General features: G+C 37.0%; 1 protein-coding gene across 1 annotated transcript; it reads left to right on the top strand.

Annotated features, from left to right (window-relative positions):
• Positions 1–3,194: 3,194 nt before the first annotated feature.
• Positions 3,195–13,104, top strand: kcnk1b (potassium channel, subfamily K, member 1b). Its single transcript, XM_042502506.1, has 3 exons — positions 3,195–3,728; positions 5,715–6,110; positions 10,098–13,104. Exons 1-3 carry the CDS (start codon positions 3,374–3,376, stop codon positions 10,352–10,354), a joined length of 1,008 nt encoding a protein of 335 aa, XP_042358440.1. The 5' UTR covers positions 3,195–3,373; the 3' UTR covers positions 10,355–13,104.
• Positions 13,105–13,308: the final 204 nt, after the last annotated feature.

The raw sequence follows: 13,308 nt of genomic DNA, 5'->3' as shown, positions 1-13,308 counted from the left end.
TGAAATGTGTTTGTGTTTTTCCACCATGAATTTACCATTTAATTGTTTGTTTTACAGTGCTATCAAAGAGGTATGAAGATTCATTTTGACATGACAGTAAAACCTTAACTGCGTTCTTACTAGATCTGATGTTTATATACAAAAAAAATTTAAAGGAGATTGAGCACAGATTGTCTGGCACTGTCCAGATTCATGATTTTAAAGACAAAAATGACCGGTGTCAATACATAGTTTTCGCTGTTTTTTCAACGTGCTACACTGTGACATGTCTTGGCATGCTACTCTATGTTGTTTTCAGACATCTTTTTGACATGTCATGTTTTGACATTTTTCGACATACTAATCTGTCATTTTCTGATGTTATTTTGACGTGCTTTATAATGATGTTTTTGGCCGTTTTTGCAACGTGCTATACTATGAAGAGTCTCGACATGCCATCCTATGTTGGTTTTAACGCTTTTTTTGACATGTTATTTTTTGACATTTTTCAACATACTATACTATGTTTTTTTTTTGGCCATTTTTTCGACATGCTTAAGAATGATATTTTTGGACGTTTTTTCAACATGCTATACTGTGACATGTCTCGACAAGCTATTCTTTGATGTTTTCAGCCCTTTGTTTGACATGTCACATTTTTAAATTTTTTCGATATACTATACTACGTGTTTTTCGGACGTTTTTTCAACATGATGTACTATTACGTGCCTCGACATGCTATTCTATGTTGTTTTCAGCCTTTTTTTGATGCACATTTTGACATTTTTGACCTACTATACTATGTCATTTCTGCCCTTTTTTTTTCGACATGCATTATAACAATGTTTTTGGGCGTTTTTTCAACATGATGTACTATGACGTGTCGACATGTTTTCAGCCCTTTTTCAGACATGTCACATTTTGACATTTTTTGACATACTGTGTCGTTTTTTGGCTGTTTCTTCAGCATGCTATACTATGACGTGTCTCAACATACTATACTATGTCGTTTTTGGACACAGAATAGCATGTGACACGTCATAGTATAGCATGTTGAAAAAGTAACCAAAAACATTATTATAAAGCATGTTGAAAAAATGACCGAAAACGACATAGTATAGTATGTTGAAAAATGTCAAAACATGACATGTCAAAAAAGGGCTGTAAAGTGTAGTGTCCACTATGTTCAGAAACTTTTGCAGTATAGCTAAACAGGCCTGTTCCTATTATGAGAAGAAAGTTGTATTATTATGTGAATAAAATCAAAATTTAAATGGAAAAGTTGTAATTGCACATGATTAAACTCAAATCTATGAGGAAAGTTGCAATATTACATGATTAAACTGATAAATTTATGAGGAAAAGTTGTAATGAGTAGTAAAGAGTATTTTAGCAATCTCCAAACAAGTTGAAATATTTCAAAATGTATGGATGGGATCTGAAAATTGAATGCAAGCCTGAATGTGGCCAATATGTGAAATACTTTAAAGTTGGAATGGAGTTTCTAGATGAATGTATGAAAGAGGAAATACAAGTCGAAAATGCTTGAAAAAAAGTTGATTTTGTGTCAAATTTGAACATTTCACCCATTCATTTGGATAGGTGTGTCTGCCCAAAAACGTTCAGTATTTTAGAAAGTGTGATTGTTATGAAAAAGTTGAATACAAGCAAGCATGTCCTTATTGAGATGAATATGTTGATGTTTTTATGTAGTTTCTACGTTGAAAAATGTTGATTGTGATTAGATGACAAAAAAAGCCTGCGGAATAATATTAATTAACAATTTTTGTGGAGAACATTCACTCTGCAAGTTTATTGCGTCTTGCATAATAGTCCAGTTACACCTAAGGCCATCAACATGTCTCTATAGGCTACACCCCACATGTCGGTGTCCTCCACCTGCTGTATACTCTGCATATCAGGGCGTTTCATCGTCCCTCCCGTTAAGCACTATCTTTAGTTACACAACAGCAGGCGAGGAGACACTGACAATAGCTTTCTGACGTGCTCGATGTCTTTGAATTGAAACTGAAAGACGTCAAAATAGAGCAGACACCTGGGAGGAGAGAAGGGGAAGTTCTGACGTCACACGGCCTGTGTCGCCTCCGCATCGCCTGCTGCTGCCTTCAGTGTCATTTGAAGCTCGGAAATACGACAACTGTAAATTCAGGAGCCTTAAACTTTTTCCTCTCTGAAATAATGTAAACATGTAGCCGAAATGGTAGATTAAAAGAAGCTGGGTGGTTTTGTCATTTAGGTGAGTCAGGATCCCGTCTTCTTCTTCTTATTATTTTATTATTTCTATTTTTTTAAACCTAAGATAGCAGCAGAGAGAAAGGGAGCATATAGTTTCAATGGTTTTTTAATCAGATTTTTGTATTGTTAATATAGTGGGATAGGGAATGTAAGTAGATTTAAGTTCATGTTTCAAGATGTTACTTAACAAAAAATGTTATTTCTCAGGCTCTTTTCAACAATGTTCATTAAATAGGTCTATGAAAGAAATTAAAAGAAAATAACAATGTAAGCGAGCAAAAAAAAAAAAGAATCTAATGCAACATTCATGCAATTTAAAATATAGTTATAACATAAAATGACAGTTTATATATATATATGAGAAGTAATAAACACTGGTGGAAAGAGTAGGATATTTAGATAATTTACTTAAATCGATTTAGCAACACTGCAGTGCAAAGACAAACAAACAAAAAAGGCATCAAAATTTAGGCCTACTTAAAGTACCAAAAGTAAGTAGGCTTACTCATTTTGCAGAATGTCCCATTTCAAAGTAATCATAATATTTGATTATAAAGTGATGTAATTATGTTTTCATCACTTCAGATAGGTTAGGATATACTTTATTGCCCCAACTGGAAATTAACCTTGGACTTCACGGTGTCATCTTTATTTAAAAAAATAAATAAATAAAAAAAAAACCCAACAATATATACATCTAAACATTGTACAAATAACAAATACATTCATCAACTGCACATTCCCATTGTGAAAAATGCACACATATTACAACAACACTATGCTGAACAGCAAAATAAGAAATAAAACCATGCAAATTTAAGCCTAGGTGGTGTTGAGGGCTAACTATTATCATTAAAAAATAATAAACTGTAGCTCCAGTGAAAATACTGCTCCTCTCATCCAATAACTTCGATTTTTCCGACTGCGCTTGAAAGCACCAACTGCCACAGCAGGTTTCGCCTCGCGGAGGAGGAAACGAGTCCTCATTGAAGCTTTGTCCGTAACAACATCCTTCTCTTTGGGAAATATTTCGGATATATAACGCGCGAGGCAGTTAAATCAACAGCGTTAGTTTAGTATCTTATTTACACAAACCCGTATCGTAAAACCGAGGTGATACAGGCTTCCCTTTTTGAAAATGCTTCAGTCTTTGGCCAGCAATTCGTGTGTGCGTTTGATACAGAGTCACAAATCGACGTGGTATTTTGTATCTTTAGTCCTGGGCTATGTCCTGTACCTCATATTCGGCGCTGTTGTCTTTTCCTCGGTTGAGCTGCCTTATGAGGACCTCCTGCGTCAAGAGCTGAGGGCCATTAAAAAACAGTTTCTCCAGGAAAATGAGTGTCTGTCCGAGGAGCGTCTGGAGCGGTTCCTAAAGAAAGCCCTGGATGCCAGTAATTATGGGGTTTCCATCCTGAATAACGCATCAGCTAACTGGAACTGGGACTTCACGTCTGCGCTGTTTTTTGCAAGCACGGTGCTGTCCACCACAGGTGAGTGTTGGTCATCGGGCTGGACATTGTAGGTGATGCTGCAGCCCACCAGGTGCGCACATTAAAATACAGCATGTTTTTCAACCAGCAGTAATCCAAAGCGAGCTTCTGATTTGGTATCATTAGGCTACCTGAGTTACTGCTAGGCCACACAAACCTATGGCCTCCGAAATGTGACAAGGCAGGTAGTGGAAACTAAAAAAAAAAAGTGTCATTTTTGTATTATTTCCTTTTTCTACCTTTTTTTCCCCTGCAAAAACAATGTAGATATGTTAACATATATATGTTCTGCATAATTTATAGTTTATATATAATGTTTACATAGAACAACAATGTAAATATGTTTACATATAGGTATATATGGTCTACATAGTTTATAGTTTACATAGAATGATATGCAGTTTATATAGTTTAAGAAAATTCAATTATTTAAATTATACTATTTTTCAAGAACTGATAAAGAAGGGTTGGGATTCAATAAGTTTGCACCTCTTCCTCTGTCTGTATGTTTTTGTGTGTTAACAAGTTCATCTTTCCTTTTTCTTTTTTTATATGTTCAAAATAAATTTCAACTTCAGTGCAAAATGGAATAACTGTAAGGTTATTTGGTGCTATTTAATACAGATTACAAGACTAATCATCTCAATATTTCAATCAGGCCATAAAGTTGATAGTCAGATTGAAAAAAAGTGAGTTAAGATGCATGCACTCTTTATCCTTTCTGTGGTTATTTTGGTACAGAAGCTAGTCTGTGGTTTCTGTCTTGCATTTATGTTGGCACAGTGACCACTGCCTTGCAGTCAGTACAGCCTTTGATAATTATAACATGACTGCAAATGAAAAGCCTTCTTGTAAAATATACGGTATATTTCTGTGTTCCAGACAGAAGCAGACCAGTGTCAAGGACAGATGAACACAGACTTGACAATTGTCTGAGTCAACAGTATCATATACACCCCCCCCCCCCCGGCTGTCACATTTAGGCCTTTAAACAAATTATTTAAGGTATCTTTACCTTAAGGTATCTTTGCTGTTTTGCACAACACGGTTCATAGAGTTATTTTTCTGTTATCTAGGGTTGCTCAAAAGAGCATGGCTTGCTTGTGCTTGTCAGGCAGGATACCTGAAGAACTTTAGTCCGACCACATCTCTGCAGTTATCTCGGAAGTTTCAACATACAAGATTGTGAAGATATCATGTAGTTGTGGCTTCTTGGGTGCATACAACTTGTACTATATGACAGATCTAGATTGGATATAGCTCTGACTCTTTCTGAGGTTTTTAGTCTCAAAACGTTTTGTTTTTTAATGGCAATAGCACTTTCAGAATGAGTTCAATCCTCATTGTTTCCTCAGCAGTTACATCAGACGGACATGTTACATAAAACAGAACCAGACACTATGATGTTGTTACTTTCAATCCTCACCAGACAAAAAAATTGAGGGGAACCAGTGTGCATCTGTGCATTGATTTCATTCTTAACAGAAGTAGTTGCATTGTATTTAAAGAATACCAAGCAGAAGCTGAAAGTGAATAGTTTCAGATTTTTTCCAACATTTATCACAAGCAAACCTACCGCAATTTCCTCATTTGCACGCTCTGTTATCAACCTGTGGTATTTTTAACACTCTTGTTAGGTCCACTTCATGAGAACATTAGGTTTTTACAGCAATACCTTATTTGCATTAACATCACATTACTTCAAGACCGATCTCAGTAATCATCCTCCATTTGCCCACAATTACTTAAAGCAAGCTTGCACCTTTTTTATTGTCTGTTATTTTGTTCAGTGACTTTAATTAGTGTGTTTGTCTCTATCTTTTTCTGTTTGACGGGGCGTTGCTTTAAATGAGCTGTATGTTTTGGAACCTACACTGTTTAAATAAAGTTTAAATTAGCCAGAGACAGGCTGGACTCCCAAACCTTTAGGGTAAAAAGGTTTGTACACATGTACGCATATTCATTTTCTGTTTGTTTTCCTTAAAGGATATGGTCACACAGCACCACTGTCAGATGGTGGGAAGGCCTTCTGCATTATCTACTCAGTTATTGGCATCCCCTTCACCCTCCTCTTCCTCACTGCTGTGGTGCAAAGGATCATGGTGTTCAGCACGCGTAGGCCCATCATGTACATCCACAGGCGCTGGGGCCTGTCCAAGCCACTGGTGGCTATCGTTCATGCCACTCTGCTCGCCACATTGGCCGTTTCTTGCTTTTTCCTCATCCCTGCCGCCATCTTCTCAGCGCTAGAGGAGAACTGGAACTTCCTGGAGTCCTTCTACTTTTGCTTCATTTCCCTCAGCACCATCGGCCTGGGTGACTATGTGCCTGGAGAGGCTGCTAATCAGAGGTTCAGGGAGCTCTACAAAGTGGGCATCACAGGTGAGTGCTGATGATTCTTCATATTTGGACTTATTTTCATGGCAAGGTGGTGGCAGCTGTAAGGACTCAAATTAATTCCATTCACTGTCCATTCTCATCCTTATTGATCCGTATCCTTTCTGTGATGTACAATGTGAATCATTGTAAAGAGCATTTATCGCTGTCACATCATATACATGCTGTGAGCCAAAAATAAACTACGCATGAGACCGCTGGTACACAGGAGTGACGTTGTTACCACCTGTGTTTAAGGATTCTCTTTCTCATAAACTCTTACAGTTCCTGTTTGAAAGAGGCTTTTATTGCTTGCTTTGTTTGCGCTGGAAGAACAGGTGGCAATCCAGCAAATAAAACGCTATATAAACATGTAGTATAATAATAATCTCGATTTGTCCAAGTTCAAGGAGCAGTGGGTAGGATTAATGGGTTTGTTTTGGCAGAAATTGAGTAAAATAATCATAAGTATGTTTTCTTCAGTGTGTTATCACCTTTAACTAAGACAGGTTGTGTTTTCGTTAAAACGAGCCCTTTATATCTGCATAGTCCTCTTCCACAGAGCACCGTCATGTCTCTACCATAGCTCAGACTGGACAGCCTAAACACTGGCTCTGGAGAAGGCCTTTCGAGTTTTTCTGTTACCTAAAGGTCACCATAGGTTCTCCTGCACAGCTGGAAAGGGAGGGGTAAGGACAGGGATATGTAGTTGGTTGCAACCTGCAACCTCACCACTAGATGCCACTAAATACCACACACCAATCCTTTAAATAGTCTCAACATCTCAGAATGAATGTTGTAATGATTAACTGATGTGAGAATATCACATATAGCTGTTTTATGATGGTGAGCTTTGATCTACTTTGGTGTGACACAATCAGCTGGGTCTATTTTTTTGGCCAGTTTCATGAACACATATGCATGAAAGAGTAATATATGTAAAATGGTGATCACATGCTTAAAAATAACGAATACACAGATAGGATTCAGATATCCTTGGTTTTTTGTATTTTCATAGAGTGGTGGATTAGATTTAGTGTAATCCTGATTTGCAGGCTCCTGTTTCTGATTGAGCTTGTATTACATATGAAAATAGTAGCTTTGTCTCAGTTTGAGTTAGACATTTTGAGATTAAAATAATGTAGTAGTTTTTGCACTTAAATTTGTAATCCATAGAAAACTTGTTTGGGTTATAAACAAATGGAGATGTGATTTATATTTTAACTGACAGACACAATATGATTTATATTGCTGTTCATATACTATTGATTTTTATATATACCACTTAAACATCCACTGAAGCATATTGACAGAGGTTAGAAATAACCTTGACTCAGAGTGTCACTCAAATTGTTACTACATGAAACATATTTTCTATCAGAAAAAGTTGCTACAAACTTCTAAACAATACAAAATTTATTAAAAAGATTTCAGTTGCAATATCTGAGGCTTTTCCCCCACTAGGACAGTTTTAAGCTGCTGTATGCTGCTGACATTTTGACAGTCTTTTTGTTTCTTCCATCCTGTTTAAAGGCCTATTAATCAGTCAGGTGAGACAACATCGTGCAGTGCAGGAGAAAAATTGGGCAATGGCCTAATGGAGAGCAGCAAGGCATTGATTGCATTTTCTGGGTGACTGTGCAGCTTCCTGTCAGCAGCACTGTCAGGGCTAACAGTGACTAGAATGAAAAAAAAGTCAAATTCAATTTGAACTCATGCAGTCTTGACAAGCTGTGGGTGTGCATGAATGTTTAACACTACTCAAGTGTGTGGGTGGGCGAGTGTGTGGATGTGTGGTACGCACTCAGCCAGGGAGACGTCATTCAGTAGGAACAATGTGTCAGTCTGTAGGAGGAGAGAAGGCTGTGACAGAATGTATTTGTTTGCACAAATAACACCCGACACATTTTGAGCAACCTACTCTGCAAAACATTGAATGTCAGTCGGAAGTGATATCGCTATCTGAAATTACATATGCAGCACTGAAATAGAAGAGCAAGACGCAGTTAGCCATAAACCAATCATGTCATTGGCTGTGCTTTGTTTGTCTTGATTTTGCTACTGCCCTAGGTGATAAGCAGTCACTGTTTCTGTGATTTGCATTTATAGGCGAGCACTAATATATTCTGCACATAGTCAGTGTGATCTGACTTGTTAATAGAGTCCAAACAAAAGAATGTTGCTTAAATACAAACATACAAGACTGCACAGTATGAAGAAAATTTGCTGTAACATTGAATATCAGGATAACGATATTATTTGCAATAAATAAACAGGTATTCAGTGTTAAATACAACAAACACCACTTTAAAATGCAGTTATCTTAGTTACTAATACTCTCTTTTAGCTAGTGTTTATTGATACACTAGCTATATACTAGATGCTAAGATTGATACTGTCTATTTGAAACTGTTTCAGTACTCATTTTCCTCAGTATTGATACACGAGCTGCACCTCGTGGCTCTCTTTTATTGTGTATTATTTGCTACAGTCATTCTGCTGTTCTCTGCTACTAACCAAGTAAGAGTAGTTGTCTTTATTATGTTCTAGCCTTGTTGTATTTGCCTTTTTAGTAAAAAAAAAAGTTAATTGTGTGTTTATTTTATACTTTTCAAGGTATTTTATTGAAGTTGGGGGGGGCTAAATACAACTTTATGAGGCTGTGTAGTTTATTAATTTTAAATACCCCCTGAACCTCAAAACCCACTGGCGTGCATAAAAGGCATGTTTTTTTTTAAAAAATCACTGGAATTACACAATTTATCATAGCAATACACTGTACGAGCAAAAATTATCACTGGATTTTCAAATCTCCAACAGCCCTTGAACACCTCGTGTGCGATGAATGCTCCTGTCAGTGAAGATAACCAAATCTAAGCTTAAAATATAGATATGTCATTAAAATCACATCATTCTACTTCAGATTTCACCAAAAAGAAATCTTGCACCATTAGAATAAAGGGAGGGTCATGTGTTTCCCCCAGTCACTCAGGGAGGCTCAAGTAAAAATATTTGTAGCTCTGGGGAGGGTCGAAAAAAAAAGTCCCCCCACACCACTCCCCTGATAAACAGTCCCTTACACAAATAATCCTTGTGTGCAATATCGCAGTTTTTAGTGATGTGCTTAATGCACACGATGACTTTGAAGTGACAATAAAAATACAATATACTGTGCAGCCCTAACATACATTAAACATCACTTCCTGCAAATACCAGACCACAAATGTCACACTCAGCATGCCACTGATAGTGCTGAAGTACTCCTACTATTTGTGCAAGTAGTAGTATAAATGGCAATAGTTCTTATACAGTAGTTATATTACTGTTTTCGCAGTCAAAGCGCGGTCTACATGCACCTGGGGTTACCAGGGCGTTTTAGGGGAATTTTCATGTAGATGCTGCCAAAGACGGTGTAATGGTATCAAGTCAAAGCCAGTCAGTGAAAGATTTTGCTGCTGCCACTGATCAGTGAACATTTACATGAAAATGGGGGATTTACACCATTGTCTGAAACTGTTTCTCTTCCTATCCCAACTCTGAACACACACTCTGTTGTTGTAAAACATGGTCAGCTAGCCACTGCCCTCTGGTGTCAGTGCGTATAAACAACAGGTTTTGGGATTAAAGCAAAGGCGTGCGTCAATTTACTTGTGTTCTTCCAATAAAATGAGTTACAGAAATCAACAAATATTTTTTAGAGTCTTAGGCTATTGTATACAATAGCTACTATAGTACAAAAACTACATCACATGAAAGTCTATGACAAAAAAGGATTTAATAGAATATATTGTGTTGAGCCCTGTAAAATCTCACTGTTGAGATCTAAAAACATGCTTAAATGTAGAGAAATATTAGAGTGAATTCTTTTCAGGGTTATAGAAAATAAGTAGTTATTGTTTGTGTTTTGTATGTTGATATTTACTCAAACTACTCACTGCAGCTAAGTCCTCATCATAACTTTTAATCACTTTTCCTGTGTGTTTGTCTCTTCAGTCTACCTGATCCTGGGTCTGATAGTCATGCTGGTGGTGCTGGAGACCTTCTGCGAGCTGCAGCAACTGAAGCAGCTGAGGAAGATGTTCTACCTGAAGAAGGAGAAGCCGCAGGACCGGCTTGCCATTGTGGAGCACGACCACCTGTCCTTCACTACCGTGTCCAACAGAGCCACGGCTTACAGTGAGGGCAAACCCCAGCCGTTTGTAAGCGTCCCAACCCTGGCCTCTCCCAATGATGATCCCATGATTCAGTAAACACAGACAAAGCAAACATCTGTTGAAGGATGAAAATATGAAAGTAGGGGTTAATGCACACCAGACTTTAAGTAGATAGAAGGAGTAGATCAGCTGTAGGAAATCCACAAAGCTCAGCCCTGCAAATTTTAGTTAAACTAGGTGAGACTATTCAGATTGAGCAAACAATCTCCTTTATCAAATACTGACAATGTAGTGCTATGCAGAAGAGATTAAATTAATTGAAAGATAAACGTAATAATTTAACAGTGATAAAAGAAAAGCCCTCTGCTCTATGACTTACAGGAGATGAGCTCCTGTAAAAGCTGTGCTAATTATTGCATATTTAGAAACTTTTTAGAAAGTAATTGGTCTCTCAAATCTAGATGAAATATAGGACATTTCTCAGTAGTCTGTCACATAATAGTACAAAAACATATATGTATCTTATAAATAGAGATGCTTGACAGGTGTGTGGAATGTACATAATCAGGTAAATGTATTAAGATGTACAGTGTAGAGCCACTTAGAATTAACACACCTGTGTTAAAGATGAGCCGAAGTGTAGCCAAAACCGAACAAAATAATTAATCATTTGAGTTCAAAGTGTTTTTATGTATTTTTCTCAGCTGAAACTTCAACAGGAATGTACCCTGGCATGTTTTCTGACAGCGCTTGTTGCAAACCAATCAAAGTTTGTTGGTGGGTACACTCTGAAACACTTCATTGGGTTCTTTTCAGTTGGATTGGCTTCTATTGATTTTTGGGGATTTTTTTTAAAGTTTCAGGGGCCTGCTTTTTCCATTGCATGACTGAAAGAGCTTTCAGTCAATCCTGAGCAAAGCATCTAAAAGAATAGACAAGACATTGCATGAACATTAACTTGGCTGAGCTCAGAGGAAGATATCCTGAAAGTAAGACTTTTTTTTGCAAAACAACAAGTTTTGTTTAAACATTGCCAAGATTAAACTATTCACTCTCTTTATAAGAAGGTAGTTTTACAGTGTGTGTTTTGTAGCATTTTTGGCTCATCTTTACAGAGGTGCTAACTATTCTTTTTGGACTCCATGTTGTCACATGTTTCATTGTGAGGGATAGTATTTGTCTGCAGATATGTGTGTTTCCTCAACATGTTGCAGTGCTATTTCAAAACATTATCCATGTGTGATTATAAGCACTATAATTTATTGATTTGTCTAAATGGCTTAATGTGTGCTGGACTGTTTGAGAAGGGAAGTAGAGGTAGCCTAAAAGGGGTACCACAGAGGGGCTGGCTGGCCCCGTTGCATTTTATCAATAGATAAAAAAAAGATCAAGAGCTCAGTTTGCACATGTACTAGCGCCAGGCAGTGGTAAAGGGAAAAAAAAGGAAAAGGGAAATGGTTCCAAAGATTTCAACAGTAAAACTTGAGTTGTTTTTAAAGGAAAAATAATGGTACTTTTAATGTGGATGATCTGTAAAAGCTTGATAACTGCTCTAAGGTAGAAAAGAGCAAGATGTCAAACAGAAACTATTTTACTGTTTTTAAATTATTTGAATGTAGAAATGTATATTTTTGACATAAGAAAGGTTTACAAAATTTTAGTAGTGATAATTAATTCTACACTAGAAAGAAGCAGTAGGTAAACTTAAATTCAAGCAGTAGGAGTGCAGCTAAAACATCTCAGTGCTGATTATCTATCACATCCGTTTTTAATCTGCTCTTCAATCATGGATAACTTTCCAGAATTGGATACACACACACACAAGTTTGTATGACATTGACATTGCACTCCTCTGTATTTTTGAAGAATATTTGTGTCTGGAAATGCTGTAACAAAGTACTTAATTTCATGCCATTATCCATCAATTTCATGCCGTTATCCGTCCTGTAATTTTATTTTTGGCACTAAAATACACCCACATGTTCATTGTGGCATACTGCCACAGTGCAGACTTGTTTGTTATTTTTTAGTACATTTGTTATGAATTTTAACTTTGTCTCAGTCTCTGTGTGGAGCTGAAGTTCTGACCTCATCTTTTTCTGCTACATTGCAACATCAAGACACAGTCGCAGCCTTTTATGAAGTCTTGAATGTAACATTTTTTATGGTGTTTGCTACAGTGAGATCTTGAGGCCTGTCCAGAGTGCAGCATTGCTCCTTGCTGCTCTGCTGGCTCTGTTAGTTTAGTGATGACAAGTTTATTTGTGTGTACAGGTGAGCTGCCTGTGGCAATGTGTCATGACCGCTTGCAAAATTAGCTTTGAGTGTGTCATCTTTGGAGTTTTCCACTGATCTTTTATACTGTATGTTATAGATCAGTGGGAATGTCCTTTTTTTCCCACCAGTTTGGCCTTCGTGTAAACTGTGAAGCATTGAAACTGTTCATATTGTCTGCTGAGAAAAAGGAGAACTTGAATTTTAAGACGTTTTACTGTTTGTAGATACATGAAGTAGAGTGATGTCAAGGCTTTTACCCTTCAACTGTCTTCAGCAGTGTTTGTCATGCACATAAAGTTTGTCTTTAGGGTGAGAGCTGTCAAATGACATGTTCAGGGAGTTAATGTTGTGTCAAGGATTTGAAATGGAAGCACACTGATGTAATTTATTTATGCTGACAAAAGTAACATGTTTGGAACATTTTCAATTCCAGGTTTCTGTACATATCTCTTCAGTTGTTGTGGTGTAGATTCATATGCACCAGTGAGTATTTTAGTGTTACAATATGAATCAATTAACTGTAAAATATCAGTGTGTCTTAAATAAAGTCTTAGTATATTATTATTTAATCTGACTTTTTTTCTCCTATTATAGTATTATCCAGAGCCATTACCGTATAGTGGCAATGGAAACTAGTTGATCCAGTGGGAGGTCACAGCTGTTGTGCTCAGGAGGCGCCCTGCAGCAACACGTGCCATTATACATTATAACATGTATTTACCATGAAAGTGTACTTCAAATAAACACAGTTGAGGCTGAGGCGTGGGGTTTTT

Source organism: Plectropomus leopardus, chromosome 15 (assembly GCF_008729295.1).
Source record: "Plectropomus leopardus isolate mb chromosome 15, YSFRI_Pleo_2.0, whole genome shotgun sequence".
NCBI classification, from domain to species: domain Eukaryota; kingdom Metazoa; phylum Chordata; class Actinopteri; order Perciformes; family Serranidae; genus Plectropomus; species Plectropomus leopardus.
The sequence above is the reverse complement of the archived record's forward strand: the minus strand, read 5'-3'. Positions and strand labels throughout refer to the sequence as shown.